The sequence below is a fragment of the Littorina saxatilis genome, linkage group LG16 (assembly GCF_037325665.1).
Source record: "Littorina saxatilis isolate snail1 linkage group LG16, US_GU_Lsax_2.0, whole genome shotgun sequence".
NCBI lineage: Eukaryota > Metazoa > Mollusca > Gastropoda > Littorinimorpha > Littorinidae > Littorina > Littorina saxatilis.
In genome coordinates this window covers 36,095,368-36,123,363 of record NC_090260.1, presented here as the reverse complement: position 1 = coordinate 36,123,363, position 27,996 = coordinate 36,095,368, and the positions used below count along the sequence as shown (strand labels likewise).

The 27,996-nt window shown below is 41.4% G+C and overlaps 1 protein-coding gene and 1 long non-coding RNA gene across 3 annotated transcripts in view; both read right to left on the bottom strand.

Annotated features, from left to right (window-relative positions):
- The window catches only part of LOC138950975 (uncharacterized), a 46,319-nt gene extending 23,204 nt beyond the window's left edge, over nt 1–23,115 (bottom strand). For both annotated transcript variants that reach the window (XR_011450898.1, XM_070322687.1), the window contains exons 1-6: nt 22,918–23,115; nt 3,348–3,526; nt 2,656–2,852; nt 2,370–2,501; nt 1,728–2,026; nt 429–706 (exon numbers count right to left, since the gene is read on the bottom strand). Coding sequence is in view for 1 of the 2 variants with exons in the window: in XM_070322687.1 (XP_070178788.1) it covers nt 429–706; nt 1,728–2,026; nt 2,370–2,501; nt 2,656–2,852; nt 3,348–3,526; nt 22,918–22,936 (1,104 nt within the window). In the remaining variant the exon portion in view is untranslated. The remainder of the gene's footprint in view (nt 1–428; nt 707–1,727; nt 2,027–2,369; nt 2,502–2,655; nt 2,853–3,347; nt 3,527–22,917) is intronic.
- On the bottom strand, nt 20,149–21,948 carry LOC138950960 (uncharacterized). The gene is made up of 3 exons (XR_011450891.1): nt 21,473–21,948; nt 20,844–20,928; nt 20,149–20,681 (listed from the first exon to the last, which is right to left on the bottom strand). It is a non-coding gene; the product is annotated as an uncharacterized lncRNA (long non-coding RNA).
- Nucleotides 23,116–27,996: the final 4,881 nt, after the last annotated feature.

Below are 27,996 nucleotides of genomic sequence, written 5' to 3'. Positions count from 1 at the left end.
CCATCTCGATTGACCAAAAACCATGTTTGGATCACAGATCCAATTAACGTATAATGTTCTTCTGAATACTCATTACTGATTCTAACTTCCAAAGCCACTAAAGTATTCTTCAGCTAGCCAGAAGATTTTTGGAAGATTTTCATCACAGTTCAATAGCACCATAAGACAAATGCATGGGAAAGTGACCAATCTACTGGGAGCATGGCGCTTGGCTAGTATGCCAAACTGTGTTAAGCAGAGGCAGTTCCATCTCTCAGCTTTGCCAATTTAAGGAGGGGGGGGGGGGGGGGGTTGGGAGTATTGTTGCTGCTGAACTAAAGGGGGGATCTTTATTATTGAAAAATTGTGCAGATGTAGCATGCCTGGTTTTGCCAGTGGAAGAATAACCGAGCACCAATAAGATGGGCATTACATTCAAATCCACCCACCTTAGGACTGTGCAGGTCATGAGCGTGTGCAATAGAGGGGGCGGTCAGTTCCAACGGCCGTAGCTGACCTTCTAGAGCCTCTCTAGCTGCTGACCTCTCTGCCTTGACCTCTTTCCCCTGACCTTTGACCCCTGACCTTGAAGGTGTGGGTTTGGGCAGCTGACTCTTTTCTCCTGTCCAGGCTGAGTGGGGTGCGTGAGTGTGGTATGCGACAGATGGGGGCTGCCCGGCGTCCGGTGAGGATCTCGACGCTGAGGTTGGTCTGCCCCGCTGGGACCCTAAACACACACACAATCAACATCACAGATCAAATTAGTCACAGGTAGACCTAGTTCTTCCACCGAAGACGTAGTATCAGTACCTCTATGACGGGGTGATTAAAAACAGTCATTCACGTAATCTTCCCCTTTGGATGATAGTCACTTTCTCTGTGCCAAGTGGCCGCCCGCAAGTGTCAAGTGTGGGTACACTACAAGACCCAGTTCTATCTGTTTACAGTAACAACCTGCCACAACTATTGTACATGCGCCTATATGCCTGTCAGTACTGTTGAAATGCACTTTGTCTTAATGCTGTGTGCAGAGATTCATCCCACTTAGTTCCATTTCAACACAAATAATCTCTGACAGAAATAAAATGAAATCAAAACATTCAAGTTTGTATAAAATCTAAGGGCACAAATCTGCATCGCAAACTAGAAGATAGAAAACCATGAGAGGCGAATGCGCCAACGGAGAATCCACAGCTGTTGTTTTTCTTTTACTGCTGCAAAAAAGGAGAAAGAAGATAGAAGGTGAAGAACTAGACATGGGAACATTCTCCCCTAAAAATGTATGTGTATTCTCAGATAAATGAGTGTACTCCACACAGCATTCAAACCAAGTTCATTGCACCGTGGTTTTGGCAGGATGGAAAAACGTTAATGGTGGTGATTTTCACATTTTTTCCAGATCACCTGATCTGGTCTCCATTCCCTTGTTACAAGATGTAACATGTTTATCACTGAACTGGGTTAATGGAGACTTCAGGTCACGTGACATGCCACAGGGGTTTAAACAAGAATAGTAATGTAGGATTTTTTTGGATAAGTTTTTTTTTTCCAACCGACCATACTGATTGTATTTTAGACAAAATACAGCGAATTGTATGAGTTCCCTCCCAGGTGTAGGATTTTTTTGGATAAGTTTTTTTTCCAACCGACCACACTGATTGTATTTTAGACCAAATACAGCGAATTGTATGAGTTCCCAGGTGTGAAAAAACCTTCAAAAGCAGAAGAGTCACCAGCAGAATACATACCTGTGGATCTACCTGTGGCACCTCTCAGCCTCTCTGTGTCCTCATCCTTCTCCTTCGCAGCCTTCACCCCCTTCTTCCCTTTCTCCACGACTGGCTCAAACAGGTTTCTACCAGTGGCTGCCCCCTGAGGGTCTGCCAGCGCGCAGAGCAGGGCGGGAAATGTCAGCTGGCGCGGGAGAGCCAGAACGGCCACCTTCAGGCCGTGGGGGCCGTATGCAGCCAACGGGAAGCTGTGGGGTTGGGGGGACTGGCTGAACTTCATGCCCCCCTCCTCTCCCTCCTCTCCAGGAGCGTACAATCTGGGAGACAAACACAACACTTAGGGACGCCTCGTGATCCAAACAAAAGGTGGCTTGGTGTCTTTGACCTTTTCCATACACATTTTTGTTATTCACAATAAAACTCCACAGAATGGCGAAAACATAGTTTCAAAATGTGGCCAAGACTGATTGGTGTTTGGTTTTTAAAGTCCATTCAACTTATTTGGCTAAGCGGGACAGTGGCTCACACTGAGTTTTCCCCAAACAACTCAAGAGGTTGAGAGATGTGCTTCCAGAAAATTCAAACTCGGGTTACAGTTATTCTACTTTTCAGTGTGCAGATGACATTAACTAATGAGCACACACACACACAGGAACGTACTTGCAAGCGATACAGCTGGGGATGCAGCCATGCATGGAGGCGAGCCAGGAGCTGAGCTGGGAGAAGTAGAGGTAGGACCTGACGGCTCGCAGCAACATACTGCCCGGCACCCCCTGCGACCACTCTCCGTGCCTGTAACACACCACCTCGGTTAAGTCTTATGGTACATGATCGTGCATACCTCATTCAGAATAAATCAAACAACCTACTCTGTACACAGTACACCCTTCTTGCTTGCAACACAATCTCTACTGCACACACCAATTTCTCTGTCTTTTTAACCCACCATTTCTTGATAGACTGGATGTTCCAGCGCTCCAGCAGCAGACAGTCTTCCTGCACAGTGGTTCCTGTGCCTTCCAGCGATCGAGCCTCCTTCATGCCGTGGGCGCAGTCTGGGTACAGCACCACGTCGATGCATGACGGGATGCCATTCTTCCACATGTGGTCGATTTGCTGCCGGAACTCTAACGCTCGCACACACTGTAAATGCAGGGGAAAGCCACAGTTATATTTCTCCTCTCAGATCAAGTCATCTATGAAAGAGACGTGAACACTTAAAGCCAAACATGAATCGGTGGAATTTTGTTTGTCGGCAATACACGCTTACTCACTGCTCAAATTCTTCATGAGACAAACCCACAAAAGCCACGGCCTGGCTGTTTTCAGTAATCAAGGAAGAATTTTCTAACCAAACAATTTCCCAAATCAACTTAGGTGTCAATTACAGAATTAGTTCAACAAAGAATTGCCAACGACATTTGCACAGAAAACGTGTTTGGTATGTGTACAAGCAGAGGGCTCATGTAAAATCCTGGGCAGAGTTAAGGTGTACATAATGGGCTACACATTGCTACACTCTATTGGATTTATAAGTTTGTAGGCCTACATCAGTAGCTTCAAAATGTGAAACACACAGAGAATAGCGTTCAGTGCAATGCAATCTGTCAGTCAGTGCACACCGGCAACAACACCAACCTCAAATGTTTCCTGTGAACACTGATGCTGGCCTTGCTGCATGGAGCTACCCGGACAATGCGGGCCCTCCACACGCCCTTTAGCCGAGTGGTGCGGGGTTCGAGCCTCCAACACTAACATCGCCACCCTGGACAGCAGATCCAGGGGGTCAAACTCTTCCTGTGCCATGCTTTCTTCCCCTGAAACAGCACAACAAATGGCAAGGTTAATGTATGGTTGTGAAAGTAGAATCTAAATACAGTGAACCCTTACTTTTAACACCTCCATATCGTCGCTGTCGTGCGCTAACCGTGCAACTGCAGAATCAGTGATTTTACAGGAGCCTCAAAAAACGCGTTGTCGACGGCTGCAACGTCATCCCACATTTGACATGAACTTGTTTCTTATGCTTTACCTATGTGTAAACATGTGATATAATAAAAAAAATGCAAACTATCTAAAATGTTCGTATTATTTCAGTTACACGCTTGACGACAGAAAATCTGACTGAAGTTACACGGGTAGAGAGAGAGCTAATCGTGTAAGTGGCACATATTATGTCAAGAGAGAGAGAGCCTAACCGTGTAAGTGGCACTCCTAACGAACTCTCATGCACATACACGGTTAGCGTGTCCGAGAAAATAGGATTTCCGGTAAATGCGTTTGCAACATGTGACAAATTAGAGCATTTCCATTGGTCGCAGACACAAGATATTTATAGAAGACATGTGTGAAGTCTGTGATTAGGGTTTGAGATGAAAAAACATTTTTGTCATATTTTGTCAGTTACACGGTTAGCGCACGACAGCGACGATATACATGGCAGGATAAAAACAGTCATATGGCAGGATAAAAACAGTCATGCAAGTAGAGACCGTGAACGAAGGAGAAGACCTCCATCAATCTTACAAATTCAGCTTTATTTGTTCAAGTTGCATGTGCAAAAAACAAAGTGACAAAGAAAAGTAGACATAAACTGTGGTATGTTGAGGACAAAGGACGTGTGAAGACTGATGTCATATTACATGTATAACCCTTTCCTCAATTACACATGCACACCTAAACTCTCCAGAACTAAGGACATCTCAGTGCAGATGTCATCTCATGACCGCCTTTTCTTAATGACTCACTCATCACTATGTCTCCGCTTTTTTATTCCAGCAAAAACATGCATTGGGAAGTCGTATTAAGAAAACAAAACTAAAAATAGACCCCAAAACATCAAAGAGACAGACAAAGGCAACACTAAAATAACCACTAACATAACAAGGACAGAAACGAAGCCCCACAATAAAAATAGATTCACACAAATCAGGGACTGTAAAGTGGGGACAAAAAACACTTCACAGTCACGTCCCAAAATAGATTTTGATGGTCATGTATTTGGGTTCAGCCTTTTCAGGGTTCAAGTGTCTGTGAAAGTAGGCCCAACATCGTCAATTGAGTGTGTGTACAGTGTTCAGCCCTGTTCAACCCTTTTCCCTGATCAGTTCACTCAGTGTTCAGCCCTTTTCCTGTTCAACCCTTTTCCCTGTTCAGTTCACTCAGTGTTCAGCCCTTTTCCTGTTCAACCCTTTTCCCTGTTCAGTTCACTCAGTGTTCAGCCCTTTTTCCTTGTTCAGTTTGCTGTGTTATCATGTGTTGAGGCCTTTTTGTTGTTGTACTGTGCTGTGCTGTACTGATCACCACAGCAACACACAGTACGTGACCCAGTGGCAGTTCTCACTGTCACAGTAACAACACTCACATGTATACACCCTGTAGCTGTACTAACTAACCCTTACCTAGATCAGGCCCAACCACAGGCACTTGAGCTTAACTAACAAAGGTAAATTCTCTTGTAATAGTCAAGCTTTCAAAAAAAAAATTGATTCAAAGCGCCTGTGTTGTGAGGCGGAAAAAGTGAGAATGTTAAACAAAATGTGTAAAACAGTCTGCTGTTGACAGGCAGACACACTAATTGTAAGTAGGCAAACATACTCTGTTTCCCTAACAAACACCCTACATTCTCTACAGTCAAACTGCAGCTGTAGGGACAGGCCTTTCTACTCTGTTTCCGTAAGAAACACCTTAGATTCTCTTCAGTCAAACTGCAGCTGGGGACAGGCCTTTCTACGCAGACACCAATTCAAAGTGTTTCTAATGACTAATGCATCCAGGGCCTGAAAATATTGAGTGGCCCAAGGTGCACCCATAAATATCACACTGCTTTCTTTCTATTCACTTCTTCCGCTCTGATGCCGTTGAAGCTAACCTTCTTCTTCTTCTTCTTCTGCGTTCGTGGGCTGAAACTCCCACGTACACTCGTGTTTTTTGCACGAGTGGAATTTTACGTGTATAACCGTTTTTTACCCCGCCATTTAGGCAGCCATACGCCGTTTTCGGAGGAAGCATGCTGGGTATTTTCGTGTTTCTATAACCCACCGAACTCTGACATGGATTACAGGATCTTTTTCGTGCGCACTTGGTCTTGTGCTTGCGTGTACACACGCGGGTGTTCGGACACCGAGGAGAGTCTGCACACAAAGTTGACTCTGAGAAATAAATCTCTCGCCGAACGTGGGGACGAACTCACGCTGACAGCGGCCAACTGGATACAAATCCAACGCGCTACTGACTGAGCTACATCCCCGCCCACAACATACAGTAAAAACAAAACAAAAAAGCTAACCAAATTGCCATGGCACAAAACTATCATCACTTCAAACATAACTGGTATTGATTTTATCAGAGAGAGAGAGAGAGAGAAAGAGAGATTATGTGTGAACAAACTTATTACAATCAGTTGCATCACAGGATACATTGTATCCCCTTAATTATGCTCCAAACTTTTGATTGAACAGTGGAACCCCCCTTTTTAGACCCACCAAGTTAAGGCTGCGACAGACTCTCCTTTTCAAGACCGTTTTCTCAGACTTTCTGTTCATAGCCTTTGTATATTTATCCACATTTTAAGACATGATTGTCTCACATTTGTCAGGACATAAAAGGGGGGTTCCACTGTAAGCTTAAGGTGTGATTTACCTACTACATTAAATTAAAAACAAAACACCACAGATGATAATCTTAAGCAACAAGAAGGGCAAAGCCCATACGACTCACATGCTTTACACATTTTTCCTACCAAAATACATGTGACCTTGACCCAAGGTCAAGGTCATCCAAGGTCATGCAACACAAAGCTGTTAATTCAAGACATAGGAAGTACAATGGTGCTTATTGGCTCTTTCTACCATGAGATATGGTCACTTTTAGTGGTTCACTACCTTATTTTGGTCACATTTCATAAGGGTCAAAGTGACCTTGACCTTGATCATATGTGACCGAATGTGTCTCATGATGAAAGCATAACATGTGCCCCACATAATTTTTAAGTTTGAAACAGTTATCTTCCATAGTTCAGGGTCAAGGTCACTTCAAAATATGTATACAATCCAACTTTGAAGAGCTCCTGTGACCTTGACCTTGAAGCAAGGTAAACCAAACTGGTATCAAAAGATGGGGCTTACTTTGCCCTATATATCATATATAGGTGAGGTATTGAATCTCAAAAACTTCAGAGAAAATGGGAAAAATATGAAAAATAGCTGTTTTTTAGGCAACATTTATGGCCCCTGCGACCTTGACCTTGAAGCAAGGTCAAGATGCTATGTATGTTTTTTGGGGCCTTGTCATCATACACCATCTTGCCAAATTTGGTACTGATAGACTGAATAGTGTCCAAGAAATATCCAACGTTAAAGTTTTCCGGACGGACGGACGGACGTCCGGACGGACGTCCGGACGGACGGACGGACGGACGGACGACTCGGGTGAGTACATAGACTCACTTTTGCTTCGCATGTGAGTCAAAAATGCTATTACACTTTCACCCACACCCACACCCACAATGTACACAATATGACCCGGTGACAGTCCAAGAGGACAGATATCCAAAACTAGTCATTTCAAGTAAGTTCCAGAGCATTCCAGTGTCGCTGACACCTGCTGACCTTTTTCTGTCAAATTTGCCTCCCTCTTCACCCAGGCTGTCATGTCAGTTCACAGTAAATTTCACCCCTTCCTACCAGTTCCCTCTGGCAAACATTATTGTTGAACGGGCGGAAACCATCACCTAACGGGCGGAAACCATCACCTAACAGTGTGAACATGTAGGTCTGTGTTGCACAAGTTCTACCAAGGGGCTACATTATCATATTTGCTGAAGGCATTTATAGATATATATGCATGCAATACTTTTCAAAGAGAGAACATATGATGGGTGCATTCCTTTCACTTGCAAATTATTATTGCTATTCGATAAAATTAGGCTTCACGGAACGTTTAGATCGATCCCTCTGACGCTGAGAATACCTTTCCATAGTTTCAAACTACAGCCTTTAATTGGTTTTGAAACGGAATGAAAGTGCTAGCTAAGCTAAAGTTTAGTCATTATTCACAGCGTCCTAATTCTTATTATCTTAAAGTCATAGTGTTTGTGTGTGAGAGAGAGAGAGAGAACACATGAGATTGTAGTTTATGCTGCAAATCTACTCTCTGTGTGCATTCATATGTGTCAGGGGCTCACATCCACGTCGGACATCGGACATACACGGATATTTTTTCCAAATGTCCTATACATTTTTCATGCAAGAGGACATATGTCCTATTGTTTTTGTCACAAAGTGGTCATAGTCCGATTATGCTTTCATTTGATCCGGACATTGTCAGTATTTTCCAATCAACAGTAGTTTGATTTGCTATTTTATCGATGTTTTGCGAAGCGATGTCTCTCCAAGCAGACGAAACTTGGGGAGACTTTATGTGCTTTTATTTTTTTTTTTTCATAGAGAAGAGCTTCAAAGGGTCGCAACTCTGATTGCTCTAAGCCGGTTGACAGTTGCCTCCCTTCACGGTTTTTTTCTCTCAGAAAAAGCAACATTCAGCCGAAACGTAAATTGGTGCCAGAAAAAGACCAGAAGCGTTTGTACTTAAAATCTCTGCCCTCATCAGCGGCTAGTACCACTGAAACTGAGTTCCCTCTGGCCTCTGAGCAGCCAGAGCCAGATGAAACCGTCGCTCTGGAAAGTGAAACTTCGGCGCCGAAGAAAGACGTTACCCCCTCCCCCACCCCCGCGTGTGATTTGTTCTGTTACCTTTTTGCCAAGAAAATGATTGTACTTGTTCTGTTACCTTTGTGCCAAGAAACTAGTTAAGTTTAATTAAATTTACGTTTTGTAGCGAAAAAAAAGTCCTATTGATTTATTTTTGTTCAGGACAAATGTCCTATCACTTTTGCATTGTCCAGGACATTTTGTCCTATGCCACCTCTCATGGATGTGAGCCCCTGATGTGTGTGCACTGTATGTATGGATGCTTAGTACATTATGTTGTGCAGATGCATCAGTGTCAAAGCATTTGAGATGTTAAGTAGGACACAAGTATCTACACACTACTCTTGGAAACAAGTACATCTACCAGTTTACAGAGGGGTGGAGGAGGGGGGTATCTTAACAAGAGAGGCCTGTTTACTACCTAAACCTGCAGTCCTGGATCAGCTGGCACTGTTTACATGCATGACCAGTCCTCAAAGCACACACTAGGCAAGACAGCAATGCTGGGGCCTTCAGTGGTAACACCTAGCTGACTGGCAGCACACCAGGCCTGACATAACAAACTCTGCACACCACTGTGGCTGTAACTTGTAATTGTAACACAATTACTGAGCCTTTGTTTTATATACATTCAGTACAATCACCCCACTGTAACAGTGTGTGTTTTAGGAGACTTAAAATACAAATGAATAGTACTTAAAGTATCCACAATACTAAACCTAATGCAGAATGCGTGGGTGTATGGGGGGTGATGATTACACACACACATGTAGAGTATCCACAACACACCTAATGCAGATGTGTGTGTGTGTGTGTGTGTGTGTGTGTGGGGTGATGATTACACACACATGTAGAGTATCCACAATACCAAACCTAATGCAGATGGCGTGTCTCAGTCTGTGTGTGTGTGGGGGGGGGGTGATGATTACCACACATGTAGAGTATCCACAATACCAAACCTAATGCAGATGGCGTGTCTCAGTCTGTGTGTGTGTGTGGGGTGATGATTACACACACATGTAGAGTATCCACAATACCAAACCTAATGCAGATGGCGTGTCTCAGTTTGTGTCAGGCGTGGGAATTAAAAATTGTGAAAAAGGCGGAAAATTTATAACTGAAGACGCGAAGCGTCAAGTTGACGGCGCGAAGCGCCTAGCCTTACTAGGGGGGTCCGGGGGCATGCCCCCCCCGGAAAAAAATGTTCTCCAAAGAACCCAGATGGTGCAATCTGGTGTCATCTGAGCTCCAAGTTTGCCATTAAATTCTGTTTTTAGAATCAGAGTTTTTAGTACAAAAATGTACCAATTTTTGCTTTTTTGAAGAAAAAAATATATACATGTATTATATATGTTTTAAATTTGTAAAAAAATTGATCTGTTGAGACAAACAGGAAAATGTAACTTGTAACCCAATCTGTGCAATCTGGTTTACTTTCAAACATAAAAGTTCAATAAATGAGGCGGGCGGTAGCAGTGCGTGAACAAAGTACGGACAGTTTTCGCGGGCTTTTGCGCAAAGGCCAAAGTAACCGGTGCTTTTTTTGTGTGCCTCCCCCCTTTATTTTTTCGGCGGACGCTTTTGCATTTTCGGCGGAACAAAAAAAATATTCGGCGGAAATCCGCCATTCGGCGGACAATTCCCATGCCTGTTGTGTGTGTGTGTGTGTGTGTGGGGGGGGTGATGATTACACACACATGTAGAGTATCCACAATACCAAACCTAATGCAGATGGCGTGTCTCAGTCTGTGTGTGTGTGTGTGGGGTGATGATTACACACACACATGTAGAGTATCCACAATACCAAACCTAATGCAGATGGCGCGTCTCAGTGTGTGTGTGTGTGTGTGGGGGGGGGGGGTTGATGATTACCACACATGTAGAGTATATACAATACAAAACCTAATGCAGATGGCGCATCTCAGTGTGTGTGTGTGTGGGGGGGGGGGGTTGATGATTACCACACATGTAGAGTATCCACAATACCAAACCTAATGCAGATGGCGTGTCTCACTCTGTGTGTGTGTGTGTATGTGGGGGGAGGGTTGTACATAACCATATATGATATGGAGCATGACAACAACAAAAATAGAATAAAGCAGGTGGTGTGTCTTAGTCTCTGTGTCTCAGCGGGGGGGGGGGGGGGGGGGGGGGGGGGAGGTGCTTACATCATAAAATAAGATACCAGCTGTGAACATTTCTACCAACAAATAAAATACCATAACAAAGACACAGGTGAATGAAACAGAAATGTTTAGGAAGAGGCACAGTTCACCCTACTTGGCAAATTACTGGTACACTATCTCAACTAGCATGGTAACAGAGCCTGTGCCTTGGGGTGGGGGTGGCTGCAGCTGAAATGGCAGAAGAGCAGACAAAGCACAAAATGCTTCCTTCCGACCAAGACTGAACTCATGACATGAATTGTAATCAATCAATCAATCAATCAATATGAGGCTTATATCGCGCGTATTCCGTTGGTACAGTTCTAAGCGCAGGGATCTTTTTTTTAAAAAAAATTTTTTATACAATTTATATCGCGCACATATTCAAGGCGCAGGGATTTATTTATGCCGTGTGAGATGGAATTTTTTTACACAATACATCACGCATTCACATCCGCCAGCAGATCGCAGCCATTTCTGCGCATATCCTACTTTTCACGGCCTATTATTCCAAGTCACACGGGTATTTTGGTGGACATTTTTATCTATGCCCATACAATTTTGCCAGGAAAGACCCTTTTGTCAATCGTGGGATCTTTAACGTGCACACCCCAATGTAGTGTACACGAAGGGACCTCGATTTTTCGTCTCATCCGAAAGACTAGCACTTGAACCCACCACCCAGGTTAGGAAAGGGGGGAGAAAATTGCTAACGCCCTGACCCAGGGTCGAACTCGCAACCTCTCGCTTCCGAGCGCAAGTGCGTTACCACATTTTGAAAAGACGCTTCAGTCAATATCTACCACTAATGCATGTACTATGTAAAATAGCACATTAATTTACATGCAGGAAAATCAATGTGTGCTCTTGCACAATTAAACCTCACCTAAACACACATCTCAAGAGCTGACATTTTGCTGTTGCCATGGAAACAGACAGTGTACTTCTTTTTCTTGAGTTAAGCCATATTTAGTTTTCACCTCAGTAGCTGATTTTTGTGGTATTTAGCTTATAGCACAAGTGACTAGCACCACTGAGTGGAAGAAGCTAGCATTGTAGCAGGAATGGACAGTGTACTGACCCCATGTTCTGGCACTTGGGAACACTTCCACTGGAAGAGGAAATCTGTCAACACCTTGATACAGTGTAACCCCCCCCCCCCCCCCCTTTAAGACCCTCCAATGTAAGGCCTCCCTTTTTCACATTTTCTGTTCATATCCACTTTAAAGGTACTGAACTTGTCAAATCCAGGTGCCCTGGGGCTTTTAGTCATACCTCAGGCAGCTATCCGTTAGAAGAACCACCAAGTTTCATTGACTTGCACCCAAAGAGTCAAGAACTGCGATTTATTTTACGAATTAATTTCACGAATTAATTTCGTACTCAGACCCGGCTGGTCTTGACCTATTTTTGGATCTAAATTTAGATCAGGTAGATCACCACATCATGCACAAAAAGACAGTCACTAGCAAACTATGTCAGACATCATCATGAGTTTGTGTAAAACAAAATGGAGGCCGGAATCACTCAGTTGAATCGAACTCCGACCAAACACCACGTAATAACTAGATTAATTTATGCACTCGCGTGAACAAGAAACTGTCGAGCTTCACAGATGTCGTCGTTGGGTAGTTTTGGGTTTGTTTTACTACCATAGGAGGATTTTTGAACTGTAAATTTATGCACTCAGCTGCAACAAAAACGCAAAACGAAGGCTGTGAGCTGCACTGTGCCTTTAAATTTACCTCCATTGTAATATGATTGTGCATACCACCACACATGTGTCAAGGCTTTCACGGGGGATAATAGCATCCTTCCTCCCGGACACATACCAACCATCAACAGCCCGTCTGCTTCCTACCCATGTGGCATCATGTGCATAGCAGGAACGTGTTGATGAATTAGTTGTGCAGATTGACACAATACAGTCAAAATATTACTAAATTCATTCAGCAAAAAATTCTAACTCTGCAAAGATTGCAGCGAGGATTTTGTGTGCCTGTCCAAATGAATTGATCCTATGATGTCCTTATTGGAGAAGACAAAGAGCCGGAACAGTTACAAGAGAAGGTAGGTATACCTATTGGCACATACACTGATACAGTGGAACCTCCTTTGAAGACTTTTGATTTAAGACTTTCTCCCATTTATAAACCCTTGCTTCATAACCTCTGTAAATTTTCCTCCATATTAAGACTCCCCACTGTAAGACCCTTAATTTTTCTCATATTTTTGGCAATCTGAAAAGGGAGGTTCCACTGTAACAGTTAATGCCACATCATTTTCAAGGTCTGCATGACAACAATAGGAAAAGCGCTGACACAGGCCTGACATCAGCTGTGGCTTGTGCAGGGGCCTGCATGTTTATCGGGACAGACTGGTGTGCAGCACACACAACTTGTCACGTACAGTGGAACCCGCTTTTTCAGATCTCAATATTTCTGAGAAAATTCAGTCCTAAACAGGAGGGAGTCTCAATACAGGGGTACATTTACAGATGTTAGGAACAGAAAATGTGAAAAGCAAGGTCTTGCATTTTGAAAAGGGGGGGAAGTCTAAAAAGGGAGGGGGGGGGGGGGGGTCCTACTGTACCACAATCAGTGCACCTTGTGTACAACCTGTACAATGCACTGTGAATGACAAGAGCTGTGGATGGTGGGAGAGGTCAGGGAAGAAAGTGACATGTACTGATGTAGAGGGCCTGAGATAGATACTGAGACAGAGATAGAACAGAAGCCTGACAGGCGAAGTTTAAAGTGTAACTAAACAGACATTTTGAAGTGTCAGCTTTACTGAATTGCTTTATGTTTTGTCCAAGTATAGACCTGTAGAAGCGATACTGGACGATTTTTCCAACGTTTACTGTGTTTTCTGATTTACTACGATTTTTTAAAAGTGTTGAACCCATTTCAGATTTACCTGCTTATCTGTTCTTGATTTGATACTTCCAAAGAACAAGTGGTACTTTGAGTTCCGGTTTTATGTTTTAACCAATCAGAATTTGGTTCCTAAATAAAATCGTCTGCTGCCTGTCCCAGCAGAGTCGGCAACAAGCACTGCTTGCCACATGTATGATGTTACCAACAGAAATAGCCATAAATTGGGCAAGGTAGCAATGTAAATGAATTGGATCTAACTAATGTGCTTGTACTGCATCTCTGGCCTTTGAATTCACTCCAAATGTACTGGCTCAGCGTGAGAGGCAATATGGAACACGAAGAGGGTCAAATGCTCGAGCAAGTACTCGCGCATTTACTCGAGCACTTTCGAAACTGCTCGAGTAAATGCGCGAGTACTTCTGAAAATGCTCGCGCACTTTCGAAACTGCTCGAGGAAATGCGCGAGCACTTTTGAAAATGCTCGAGCAGTTTCAAACTGCTCGCGCACTTTCAGAACTGCTCGAGCACTTTCAAAGTACTCGCGCATTTAAATGCGCGAGTACTTTCTCGCGTATTTCCGAGAAGTAACGAGCGGGTAAAGCAAAAACTTGTCGCGGAACAGTCATCTTTTTGGCATATTTTCTAAATATTTTACATGATTTCAATAATTAATTATAGGCCTATAATCATATTTCAGTTGGAAATAAAAATTAATATTAATATAAAAGAATTCTGTTTGGTGTTATGGATGAGCAAAGCCACCGACTGAGAGCGTGCTGCGTGACCTGATTCCGTGACCTCACTTGTGCGATCGTTAATAATCCCAGCGACCGCCCTTCCCGCCTCCATGACGACTACAGATGCGTCGTTTCAGTAAATTTTCCGGGTCAAGTTTTCAATAAACCCAACCAATGACTTCGGTACAACTCGGGAATCTCCGATTCAAAAGTACTCGCGCATTTACTCGAGCAGTTTCGAAAGTGCTCGAGTAAATGCGCGAGTACTTGCTCGAGCATTTGACCCTCTTCGTGTTCCATACTGTCGAAGTCGTAAGCACGAGGCTGACTGGGAGATTATTATTCGAAGAGCATGCTGAAACGGATTGTAAGTACAATATTTTACATGTTCTCGACATTTCTGTTGATCTTTCCTTAACTTTAATTGTTTCCTTGATTTAAAACCCTGTGGCTTGTATTTTCAGTTGTGATACTAAGCACGTATCTTTACCACAGTATCTGATCACTTCACACTTGAATTTTGGAATGATGAAGTGGAATTATTTCTGGATCTAATTTATTCCCCCCCTCTCGATTCCTTTTTTCGCCACATATGTATTGTCGTGTAAGGGGGTAGATGCGTGTACTGGCTGATTTTTTTAATTTTTTTTACTTCGGTCAGATACAGATGATTGGAAAAAAAACTTGTCAAGGATTTCAGAATTTAATAGATCTGTTCGAAGTTTTTGCGGGATGGGTCCTGTTACAATACAGACTGAATGTGCGCAAGATGAACTTTTGATTAAACATACACACACACATGAATCTCTTGATTTTGTTATACGGCGAATGTCCAGTTTCCACAACCTCGTCTGTGGTATGTTTTTATACTGTTTGATTGAATAGACTGACGTGCATTCTCTCGCAAATGTGCGCGCGTGTGTGTTTGTCTGTGACTCAGACTTATTAATCAAAGATGATGTTGCACATTGCAGATCTATGCGACAGGAGCAAGTGGACAAGACAGCTACATTAGTCTGAGCGAAGATCCAACGGTAAGCTCTTTTAGCCGAAGACAGCGAGCCTGGGTGCATGCATGCAAGCTTCTATCATGTTCGTGTGAGTGCTGCAGGGCTATTAGACGACTTTTCATTATTCTTGATTTGGAGATCCATGCAGGGTATTAGAAAGTGCAGAATATACACGTTTGAACAAATACGATGTGTGTTTGCTCTGAAAAAAAGAAAAAACGCAACAAACAAACATTGTATTTGTTTAAAGTATCACAAATATTTATTACCTGTATCTGCATGTTTTGATAATGATGAAGGGTAAATTACTTTGACGTGTGCTGGTTTTTTTTTAAACCACACTGATAACGAATGATAGAAACACAGACACACTTAATAACATATCCACAAAAATTGTAACAATAAATGTAAGCTGAACAATGCCTGCAACACATTTCAGGCCTCAGAAGGAAGTAATTATGAGATTCAGACAGAGAGAGAAAGCCCAACACGAAACCAGTTGTGACATTTTTAATTTCATTATGTAATATTAAAAACACGACAACAACGTATTTCCTGTACTTAGTTTCGTGCAATTATGGATTGCAAAGTATGTCTAATTAAGTGGCATAAAGAGGCACAGTTGCATGAAAAACCAACTCGGATCTTGACTAGGATCAGGATTTTACATGGACACAACCTAGAATTTAACATCCTGGTGGGAGGGGGGTACTGCGCCTTTCACATCAAGATGTAAAGATCTATTTTAAATAATACTTATTAGAAGGGAACAAAATCAAACAAACTACAACAATCGTTCTGAGGGGAGAGAATTACCTCTTCCGAAGAAATTACCTCCCTTGCTTTTCTTGTCGTGACTTATGTAGAGTAAAGTGAATAGAAAGTGAATCACTCAGTAACAAAACAAAAAAAAACATTTCTTAAGATCAATGAGGAGTCTTGAAGTATTTGTCAATGTTAATCTTGTATGCATAACACACAATATATTACGGATTGATAATTAAAGAAAATCGTCTCTTCTACAGGGTTGACCCCCCTAAAAAGGACACCCACAACCATGCAAATTACTTCTGCATCTGTTGAACCAATTATTTTATATATGGTATTCATTAACTTCAGTTTATGTTCTGCCTTTCCAGTAAGTGGCAATTTTGTAAATTGAATGGTCTGACTTTTGTGCAATTTTAATTTTTTTCTTCAAATTCGGGGGTCGACTAAACAGAACGAGTTTTGACATTGAGCGGTAGCCATTTTTACCTAATTTAAACCCTTCAGGCTTTTACCTTTTTGATTATTTTGAATGTCTGAGTATGTAAAAAAAAATCCCCTTCAACCCCCAGGCTATCGATGACCTGAAGAAAGCATGCAGTTACAGCTAGGTTCAGGGCAATCCTCAGACACGAAAGCGTTGGTGTCATTGGTGATGCAAAAGTTAGATAATTTAACCTACAAATTTGCCACTTTGTGAACTGCACATGCATAAAATCAAGTTTAAGTATGCTGAATATGAAGTTATCCAGTCAATTGGTGTAGAAGTTATAGCATTTCTGTCAGTTAACAGTATTTAAAATCTCTAAAGTAAAATCTGACATATTCGAAAGTTTTGCATAAACACCCAGACAATTTTTACGATATTCTCCTAAGCTTCTCCACTTCTCAGCCCTGTCTTGGAAATGAATTCGAATAAGGCAGTCAAAATAACTTAGTTTGGAGCACCCATCAATCAGAATAAGCATTAACTTTTGACACAGGAAATATCTTCTACCGAAAGCTCTCCTGGTTTTATTCTACATTTTTCCTGCATAATGGTAACAAATTTAATGATAAATCTAAACAACGAAGTGACTGTGGTAAGATGAACAAAGTTAAACAATCAAAGGATTACTGTAAATGGTTTACGAATCGAAATCTAAACAAGTTTTAAGGATAAGTAAAATGATAAAAAAAAAAAAATAAAAAAAGCTAACGTCCTCGCATATATTTGTCCAGAATCATTCCATGTTTAACATGGGAACAGAGGGATAATTGGTCTAAAGAATTTTTTAAAAGGAGGGTTAGGGTAACCCTAACCCTCTTTGGACTATCTGTATGCAATGCCCGCTATAGGTGAAAGACTTTTGTGGAAGCCATGGAAGAATGCATCGCTGTTGTGCTGGTTCAGCTTGAGGTCCTGTCCTAGCGAATATCCTGCACACACAAAAACACGACTTTTTAAGCCACTTATGTTGCATTCCGTGACATAGCTTTGTTAAAACCGTGTGCCTGATAATAATGACAGATTTTGTTGATATACATTTTTTTTAAGACACCCCATATAATATTGTTTGACAATCTCTTTCAACATAGTTTACGAATCACCAATGTGTATACAAACGCAAATAACCCACAGGTCAATAAATTACTTTCCAGAGAGAGAGAGAGAGAGAGAGAGAGAGAGAGAGAGAGAGAGAGAGAGAGAGAGAGAGAGAGATTAAAACTAGAAAATGTGTGCTATATAAAACAAGGATAATCACTGTCAAATCTTTGCTTGTACCTGCATGGTGTTTACTGCGCTATATACACAACCTGTTTTATTTCATTTTTTTGGGGGGGGGGGGGGGGGGATGTTTTGTGATGAGGGTTTTTTCAAAGCCTTTACTGCTTTAGTCATTGAATCCACCCGACTTCGATTTATTGTTCAGTGATGGGTAATTGTGTGACCAACTATGTAAGTTAGTGATTGTTCTGGCTTCATACAATGACATTGCATTAATTTTATAAGTGTATGTGTGTGTGTTTCAGGCAAAAGCTGATATTACAGTCCTAGTTGTATGCAGTACCTCTGCTTCTTCGTTCAGGAATCAAGTATACAATCTAAACCGATTATTTTGTTCAATAATGTTCAGCTTACTATCCCGAAGAAGGCAGTAACGTGCCGAGATATTGATTATAGATATTAACGTACCTAACCTGGTAACTGGTGTGTTTTCTTTTTATTTCAGTAATGTAAATGTGTGACAACTTGCAGGGTACTTGATGTTCAGAGCAATTTTTCTGGCAAAAGACCTTTTATGGATCAAAGAAAACTTTTATCGTGGTGCACAAGTCAATCAATTTGGTTGATAAATAATTTGTGCTGCATTTTCCTTGGTTCCAAAACGTAGTATGTATTACCACATGTCCTTACCTGTCATTGGCATCACATGATTCTCTGCAAGCAGTCTTTTGTGGAAATACGTCATTTAACACTTGCACTTATAGTAGGGCTGATGGGGTCTATGTCGACCAAAAGAGTGGGATTCTCTGTAGGTCGAGTTCCTGTAGGTGGATTCCCTGTATACCTAAGACTTTAAAATTGGCAATCTAGTATACAGGGAATCCCACAGGGTGCAGTTTTTCAATAAAACTTGCAAACCATACTCGAATTTCTAAGAAATATCAAAAAAAGATCGAAAAACATCAAATTCTAACGATGTCGCTAAGCATCACGTGACTTTCATTGATATTAGCAAAACGCTACAGGAACTACACCCTGTGGTATTCCCTGTATACAAGATTGCCAATTTTAAAGTCTTAGGTATACAGAGAATCCACCTACAGGAACTCGACCTACAGTGAATCCCATTCTTTTGGTCGACATAGACCCCATCAGCTATAGTAGGTGGCTGTGGAACGGTAGACATGCAACGACAACGAACAACAAAAGACAAAGTGTGGAGTACACTCATTTTTCTTAACATACGCTAAGTTTCTTTGAGAATGCTCCAAGTGAAAATCAGGGGTTCCTAGGCCTGATATCACAATTAAACAGCTTCTTCTCAGAATCAGGAGGGAAAAAACGAGATGTCGTGACAAGAACAGACAGCAGCAGAGGCAACAACAACATTGCTAAATCGTCGCTTTAACAAGATTTCATGTTTAGTATCGCAGACAAAGCACGGCTACTGATCCGACCAAAGCCACACTTCATGCACGATGGGCACATTGTTATGGCCAGCTTGTTAACGTGAGCATTGTGTATGTTTTACATAGAATTGAATGTGTTTGTCGTTGTGTCTGTCATCTATCCTAGTCGTTTGATTTAGAATAAAGCAAACTTATTACAATGACGATTTTCTTCGGTTTTTGATGAAGGATTGGCATCAAGACTTTTCCTATTTTCCAACTCTGCCACCATACACTGGCCGTTCAGGTCTGCATGTCGACCACATGGTGTGTGATCAGATTTTTCGGACATGTTCACAATGCTTACATGACCACCAAATGGAAAATCAGTTGGTATTTGTTATGTTTTTGTGTAAGCACAATCTTCATACAAGTAAACAGAAACAGTTTTGTTGCAAACAGAGCCTTCATAAGAAAAAATGCTTCTAAGTCAAAATACATACCCCCTTTTTCGTATTGCGTAAAATATACCCATAAATTCTGGACATCATATTTTTATTTTTTTTCACAACAATGAAACCAAACTTTGGCATATGTTTTAGCAATATATTCACAATAAAACCTATGAGTTTGAAGGCTGCATCTTGTTTTGTTTATTTTTGAGAATTGTTTTGCAAACCCATGCAAATGGCCAGTTTTGGGGGAGAGACTGGGGAGATAATGGCCAGTATAGAAAGAGTTAATAAGTAAACTAATGTCAGAAGTAGGTATTTACCTTGTTTGCCTTCGCGTTCTTGATAGCCCGCTGCAGCATTTGTATCACTTCCCTTGACATTCAAAACGCCAATGTATTTCTGAAAGGAAAATAAAGATATTGACCGAAACATCACACAAGTGGTATATCATGCTAGGTTTTGTTTACAGTGCCTGTTCTACGACCACATCTGATTGTAATTTAAATACAGAAAAACTGTATCCATTTATTACTTCTCTATTTGTGTGTGTTTGTGTGTGTGCAGGGGCGGATCACATCATTTTTAAGGGGGAGTTTCCAAATTTCTTTTAGGGACAATTTGACGACGCGAAGCGTTTCGTTGAAGACGCGAAGCGTTCAACCTCCTTGGGGGGGGGGGGGGGGGGGGTTCCGACAACTGTTGATAAAAACAAGGAAAATGGATCAATCTGAGCCAAGAAACATCCCCTAATACACCTTCCAAAAAAGTAAATATATTAAGAAGAAAAATTTGAATCACAAGGACAATTGATCGATCTGGCGCAACCTGAGCAAACTAATTAGCCAACTTCTTTCCAAAATCGTCACTTAGAATACAAAGGCCGGCTCTTAAGTGGTCCGGAAACCCGGAACCCCCCTCCGGATCCCCCCAGTGTGTGTGTGTGTGACCGATGACCTTCTCTAAATTCTAATCGTTGCGTTTGCATGGTAATAAAGTTTTAATACTGGATATGCCCATGAAAAAATATCATTTCTTGTTCATGTCATTGTGTGTGTGTGGCCAGGACCGTGACTTCTGCTTGCCTCGACGTCTTCAGAAAAGACACAAAATGCCAGCAGGCGTATGTTCTTGGAGCACTCAGTATGCCGTCATCTGCAAACAAATAAATACAAATTATTCAATTGTGTAAATAAAGAACAATCATTTTAATATTACAACAAAAAATTCATATAACTGTAGTCTTCACCAGAGACATCCACTACACTATCTTTAAATAAAACTGCCGTAAAAAAAATGAAATACTATAAAACTTACCCCCACACAGATCTATTTGGGATTATTCAAGTTTCAACCATGAAACGATGCCGGTTTGGACAGATCTGCTAGTTTGCCGCTGAAACTGAAATCAAAGGCGATCTTCAGAACTATTTCTAATCTTGTATTTGTGATTAATATAAAATACTGATCTTCCCAATAGAAGCTGATGTGTATACACATGACCAGGACAAGGTATTTTGTTACAGGGCATTTACGCAGACGTCGCAGTTCAAAATATCGTTTTAGATCTGATTTTGTACAGCAGCCTGTGTGATTCAGAATCGTCTGCCCTTTTTCGGTTTAACATTTTATGGACGATTCCTATGAGACTGCTCAATCATAACTGATGACAAATTCAGAAACAGATGATTGTTTCAAGTAGGCTACAGTAATGATTCGTTAAAAATGTCAAGCCACTCGTCGATCATTCACACTCAAAGAACACAAGCCAAATCTGCTCTGGTTCCGAGCAGCTTTTTCCAACTGAGACCCTAATTGTTACGCATCTGCCGCGAAAAGATAGACCACAAACAAGCGGCACTGTACCATGCTCTCGTTTATGTTGCTAAACAGATTAAATGTGCATTGTAAATGTGCTTACAGCAAAGAAATGCATCCTTACTTACCACAAAAATACTGGTACCACATTCATCGCACTTGTGTCTTCTTACCAAAACCTATCGATATGTTTGTTTACGATATATTGGTAATTACTAACCGTTAACTATTTTTCAAAAATCTTAAATGACTTTTAAGAATCAAAGAAAGATTCGCTAAAACGGTTGACTTCAGAAAATAAGCAATATTTTTCTGAACCATGAAATATAAATCGAAAACTCCGTTTGATCTTTTATTTTGGTAGATTGATGACAACAGCCGGAACTGAAAGTACCAGAACCAAAAATTAAGGGCATTAATCAGGTAAACTAAGAAGATTGTCGTTCCTGGCGCGCACTTCACATGTCCGTCAAACAGTGTCCGAGTGAGAGAAAAAAAATTTTTTTTTCGCAGTTCGACAGTATATGAGGCCCTTCTTCATATCAAAGTGTAAAGGTTGCTGAACGATGTTTTTCCTTTTTGCTTGTTTAGTTACACTTTAAGGCTGAGAGGGTCAAACACTATTGATAATACCCCTAATGGGGGATCCTAGACTGTCATAATACTTTTCTTATCACGAGGACTATTAAACCATGGCCATGAGGTGTTGTCAACTCAATCTTGCACCTTATCTGGATATGAGCTGGAATTTGACCAATGCTGCCAGCAAACTTTACCCTAAAAGTCTTACTTAAAGTTAAACTGGACGAACACTGATGCAAGGCACTAATTTATACACATCTACCAAAATTAGTTCTAAATAATTACATGTGAAAAGAAAAGAGAACTAGAGTACCATCACTTATCATCTTTTCACTAATAACAGTGATGAAACTTAAGACTGCAATTGGTTCCTTCGGGTAAGGTGATAAACTCTCATCATAAAGGTCTTCAAACATATTCAACAATTTCCAGTACCAACATTGACCTGAATACAGAATAATGACAGATACATCTGACTCTGTTAACCTTTTCTCCACTCTGTGGTTATCATTGTTCCTGTGTTGCCAGGGTGTGACATTAGTTTGTGGTAAACAGTGAATCACGATTTCCGTCCTTACTGGAGTAAACTCCAAGTCTAACAGACTTACGCAGCTTGGGTGTCTGTTTGTTTTCCTCTGTTCGATAGATCCCCCACCCCCTGTACTTCTTCTTTCCAATGTGCCACGACAAAGACCAATTTAGGCGCGTATCACCAGCTGATCTGGTAAAGGTGGCAGCCCTCCCATCATTGCCTAAAATAGCCACGCAATAAGGCCTGTCATTTGGGCCGACTTGACTCGCAGAAGAAAGTTTCTAACTTTTCCAAACCCTCATTGTGTTTACTGAAAACTGAAGAACAGCACAGGAGACACGTCGCCGCACGCACGAACTGACCAACTGGACTTAGTTTACAATGTGAACAACGAGCTGGGATTTTGCACAGCTGGCGAAGCAAGCTGTTTTGTTAAAAATGGTGACCTTGCTTTCTTACCTCCAACTTCTGGCTTCATTTCGTGGGCCGGTTCTCCCTCTCTGCAGTCTGCCCGCTTCTTGTGACGCTGTCTCAAGGTTAGGGCATACTGCTAACAAACTGCTACGTTGATACTAATGACACTGATTTGGGAATACTCGTCGATTCAGCAGACATTTCCACACAACCGTCTGCAGCACAGTCGCTGGAAAAGGTTGTCTGTTTATGAATAATGTTGCTGTCGTGTCACGTGACTTCTCCGCGACGGAAACAAATGCAAATCTTTTCCGTTTTTGAAGCGCCCAAAACGTGCAGGGATGAGCAAGCAGACTTAAGATACACAAAAAGGGAAAACTCACAACTTTTCATACACCTAAAAGGGTTAAACTATATCTTTTGCCAAATCTCATCACAGCAACCTCTGACCTTTTATGTTTTGACCCCAGATAGACACACTTTTTCTCTGGAGTGTATTTTTCTATTTTAGCTTATCATTTTTAACCTGAGGTGGTTACCAAGAGAGTTCATTTATTTCTTCAAAACAACACGTTCAAGAACCATCCAGCAATTGTAGTTTACCATTAAAACCGCCGTGTAACACTTCCCGACAAAGACAGCTGTTCAAAGGGAACTAACCGAACTTTCGAAATACAACCTGCAACCTGTTGTTGATTAAAACCAGTTTGTACAAAGCAAATAAGAAGATGCTTCAAGAAACGTCACACTTTATTGCGTAGAGCGTGATCTAATTTCTTTCTGGGGTAAAATGGCAATATTTAAACCCGCAAAAACAACGCGGCAGCATGATTTCTCTCGTGTCGTCTGCTTCAAACATGAGCTAAAAATAGAAAACCACGGCTTCTACGTCATCATTGTAAACAAGTGGGTGTGGCTTGCTATGTACAGGCAATGACCCCAAAAAGGAGCGATACCCTGCCGTTTGTAATCACGATGCGTTTTTCTTTTTCTTTCACATGTAACAAACCCTGTCTGCTGAGGCATTAACAATTGATTACAGTTGGGACAAATATGAAGAATACAAATAAAATCAAGAAACGATCAATGAAGTCCTGAATATCAGGGGGAACAATCTCGAATCATGTAGCTGTTATGGACATCATGCATAGTCATTTCCCTTGCACGGTGTGGCTTCGTTTCGCCTGCACCAAACAACTACATGTAGTGACCACCAGGAAGAAGGGTTCACCACGATGCGTAAATGTACGCGAGCGTCTGTTTGTGCGTTTGTCCTGTTTTTTGCTCAAGCAAGGCCGGGATGTGGGTTGGTCATGTATTTGCTAACTGGTTTATATGGTTTTATATCAGGGATAGTTTTCATGCGCTGTTCGAGTCTGTGTGTGCCTTTGGGGGGGGGGGGGGGGGGGTTGAGGGGGGCAAGTGTGTGTGCGCGTGTTCGGGGGGGGAGGGGGGGGAGCAAGTGTGTGTGTGTGTTATGAATTCATTTTTTGCATGTGGATTGTGTGTGTATGTGTGTGCACGGTGTGTGTGTGTCTGTGTGTGTGTGTTGTGTGTGTGTGTGTGTGTGTGTGTGTGTGTGTGTGTGTGTGTTTGTGTGTGTTTTATGGATACATTTTTTTGCGTGTGGATTACAATTTTTGAAATTGTATTTCCAATGCAATGTTTCTCGTTTTTCTTAGTTGCGTGTTATTTGAGTGTATTGTATTACGTTCCTAACGTATCATAATGTGATTAGGTACCTGGATCTTATCATGCTTCAAAGTAGAGGTTGTTGTTGTAATGTTATAGTTTTCTTACTCTGTAAGGATTTAGATTATTCAATGTTGAAATGGTGTGCACGATTGAAGACTGGGCCTTTTCTAATGCTTGTATGTTATTTCTTACGAGAAAACTTTTTATATGTAAAATGTTAAATTTTAATGTCTAATGTAAAGCGCCATGAGACTGCCAGTTGGCGGTGAACAGCGCTATAAAAGAATGTTTTATTATTATTTTTATTAAGGTCTATTCCTGTAATTGGAGGGATCAAATTGACAGATCTTCATATCTGTCGGTAGCTCTGTGGAATACTGACGTAAAACAAACAGGCATTTTTCCGTCACACACTTTATGCATGAAAACTGCTTTTGTTTAAACCGGGGATACTATATATTGACCTGGCCGTTTTGTGAATTCGTCTGGACAATTTGACGAATCTGAAGAATCTGGGTTATCCACTGTACCGACGCACACGGCACGATTTGTCAAATCGCACCAAAAATATTGTAACTAATTGAATCAAAGTGAGTGAATGTCCTTCAGACGCGGCTTACCGGCACGGTTGGCCTAGTGGTAAGGCGTCCGCCCCGTGATCGGGAGGTCGTAGGTTCGAACCCCGGCCGGGTCATACCTAAGACTTTAAAATTGGCAATCTAGTGGCTGCTCCGCCTGGCGTCTAGCATTATGGGGTTAGTGGACTGGTTGGTCCGGTATCAGAATAATGTGACTGGGTGAGACATGACGCCTGTGCTGCGACTTCTGTCTTGGCCCTTCGTCAGTGGTCGCAAACAAACAACAAGTCGCGTAAGGCGAAAATACAACATTTAGTCAAGTAGCTGTCGAACTCACAGAATGAAACTGAACGCAATGCCATTTTTCAGCAAGACCGTATACTCGTAGCATCGTCAGTCCACCGCTCATGGCAAAGGCAGTGAAATTGACAAGAAGAGCGGGGTAGTAGTTGCGCTAAGAAGGATAGCACGCTTTTCTGTACCTCTCTTTGTTTTAACTTTCTGAGCGTGTTTTTAATCCAAACATATCATATCTATATGTTTTTGGAATCAGGAACCGACAAGGAATAAGATGAATGTGTTTTCAAATTGATTTCGACAATTTAATTTTGATAATAATTTTTATATATTTAATTTTCAGAGCTTGTTTTTAATCCAAATATAACATATTTATATGTTTTTGGAATCAGAAAATGATGGAGAATAAGATGAACGTAAATTTGGATCGTTTTATAAAAAAATGTTTTTTTTTACAATTTTTAGATTTTTAATGACCAAAGTCATTAATTAATTTTTAAGCCACCAAGCTGAAATGCAATACCGAAGTCCGGGCTTCGTCGAAGATTACTTGACCAAAATTTCAACCAATTTGGTTGAAAAATGAGGGCGTGACAGTGCCGCCTCAACTTTCACGAAAAGCCGGATATGACGTCATCAAAGACATTTATCAAAAAAATGAAAAAAATGTTCGGGGATTTCATACCCAGGAACTCTCATGTCAAATTTCATAAAGATCGGTCCAGTAGTTTAGTCTGAATCGCTCTACACACACACACAGACACACACACAGACACACGCACATACACCATACCCTCGTTTCGATTCCCCCTCGATGTTAAAATATTTAGTCAAAACTTGACTAAATATAAAAAGACGCGGCTTCTCTCCGGTGCCGCGCGCTGGAAACAAAAAGTAGTGCAGAAGCGGCGCAGCCTGGCGGCAAGTCGGCCACGCTATCTATGACGCGGCAGCCGTAATTATTGTACTACACACGTGAAGACATCTTTTGTCATCTTTAACTTCATATAATGTTCTCTTATATGATGAGTTTAGCGCAGCGACGATAGAGAGAATCTAAATTCTTCAAGTGGACATCACTGCTGCCATCCTAGAGCTTTGAAACACAGTTTATGTGAGACATTATATGAGCATGGTAAAACATGTCAAGTTTATTTGACCGCGAATTGCTTTAGCTTCGACAGTAGGAACACATTCTCGGATAATATACTCTAAAAGTGAGATGTGAGCTAACAATCAATAATTACCCCAAATACACGGTGCAACAGAGCTTTTTAATTTGAGCGGAGAAACCTGGTGTTCTTGGGGTGTTGAACTTACCATACTTTTTGTTAACGCTGGATGTAGGCCTACATTCAATCATAGCATTGGCACTACACCAGTTATTAACATCGTTTAAAGGCACAGTAAGCCTCCCGTAAACCATCACAAATACTGTCAGGCTTTTACACAGTACAAACACCCTTCCATTTGAACGCTCACCGAACGGGAAGATCCTAGGTGCCCTACGTAAAGAGCGAGCAATTTTCAAAGGATTAATTTTTCGGATTGTCTCCATCACAATCGGACTGTGGTGCGTTTTGGCGCTAGACCTAACTTTTAAAATCTAAATAATAAATTGACAGCTTGTTACACAAACATTCTTAAATCATAAAAGAATTCTTTTTTCATCATGACAAGATCAGTACAATTCGAAGTTTTAAAAATTTGAAAAAAGAAAAGCCCGGAAGCAGGGTCACGCAAGGTCGTGGTTCTCGTAGCAGACGACGGTTTATGCCTATCGCCAGTTCCTCTGAACAGTCAAAAGCCATCGCTAGAGTTCTTGTGAACCACATCCGTTTGTTTCGTGCATAGTCAGAGGTACATAATAACGTGCTATTGCAGATAAGCTCACAGCGAGCCGCATTCAAATTACAAACTGACGACTGCATTGTGAACAAGCTCGGAAACTGGATCACACGGGTTCACGATGGCTCAGGGGTAAGATAAACCACGCAAAAATAAATTCTTTGAAAATTGCTCGCTCTTTACGGAGGGCACCTAGGATGTTCTCAAGCTGTGAGTGTTTAAATGAAAGGGTGTTTGTACTGTGTGTAAAAGCCTGACAGTATCAGTGATGGTTTACGGGAGGCATACTGTGCCTTCAAGGCACTTTGAAGGGAGAATTCAAGTTCAATTTCTTGAACCGGGTTCTCACTTGAATGCAGAGAAGAGTCATCAGCACAAAACTCACTCCGAATGCTACTGTCAGATAGATGTAGTTGATAATCATTAATATACAAACAGAACAAGAAAAACACTGATCCTTGAGGTAACCCGCATTTCACAGCCTCTCCGGTTAACATTTTACAGTTTTACGGGAGTCCTGTTCTTTAAACACGATTCAGAAAAGGTACACACTGAATCATTAATAAAATATAGCTGTAACGTCTGCAATGAAATGCAATGATTCACGAGATTAAAAAGAGTTTTTCAAAATCAAGAAATACAGCACCGCTACTTTTGGAACGATTTATCACATACGGTGTGGTAAGGGAATCATTTTCTCGAAAAC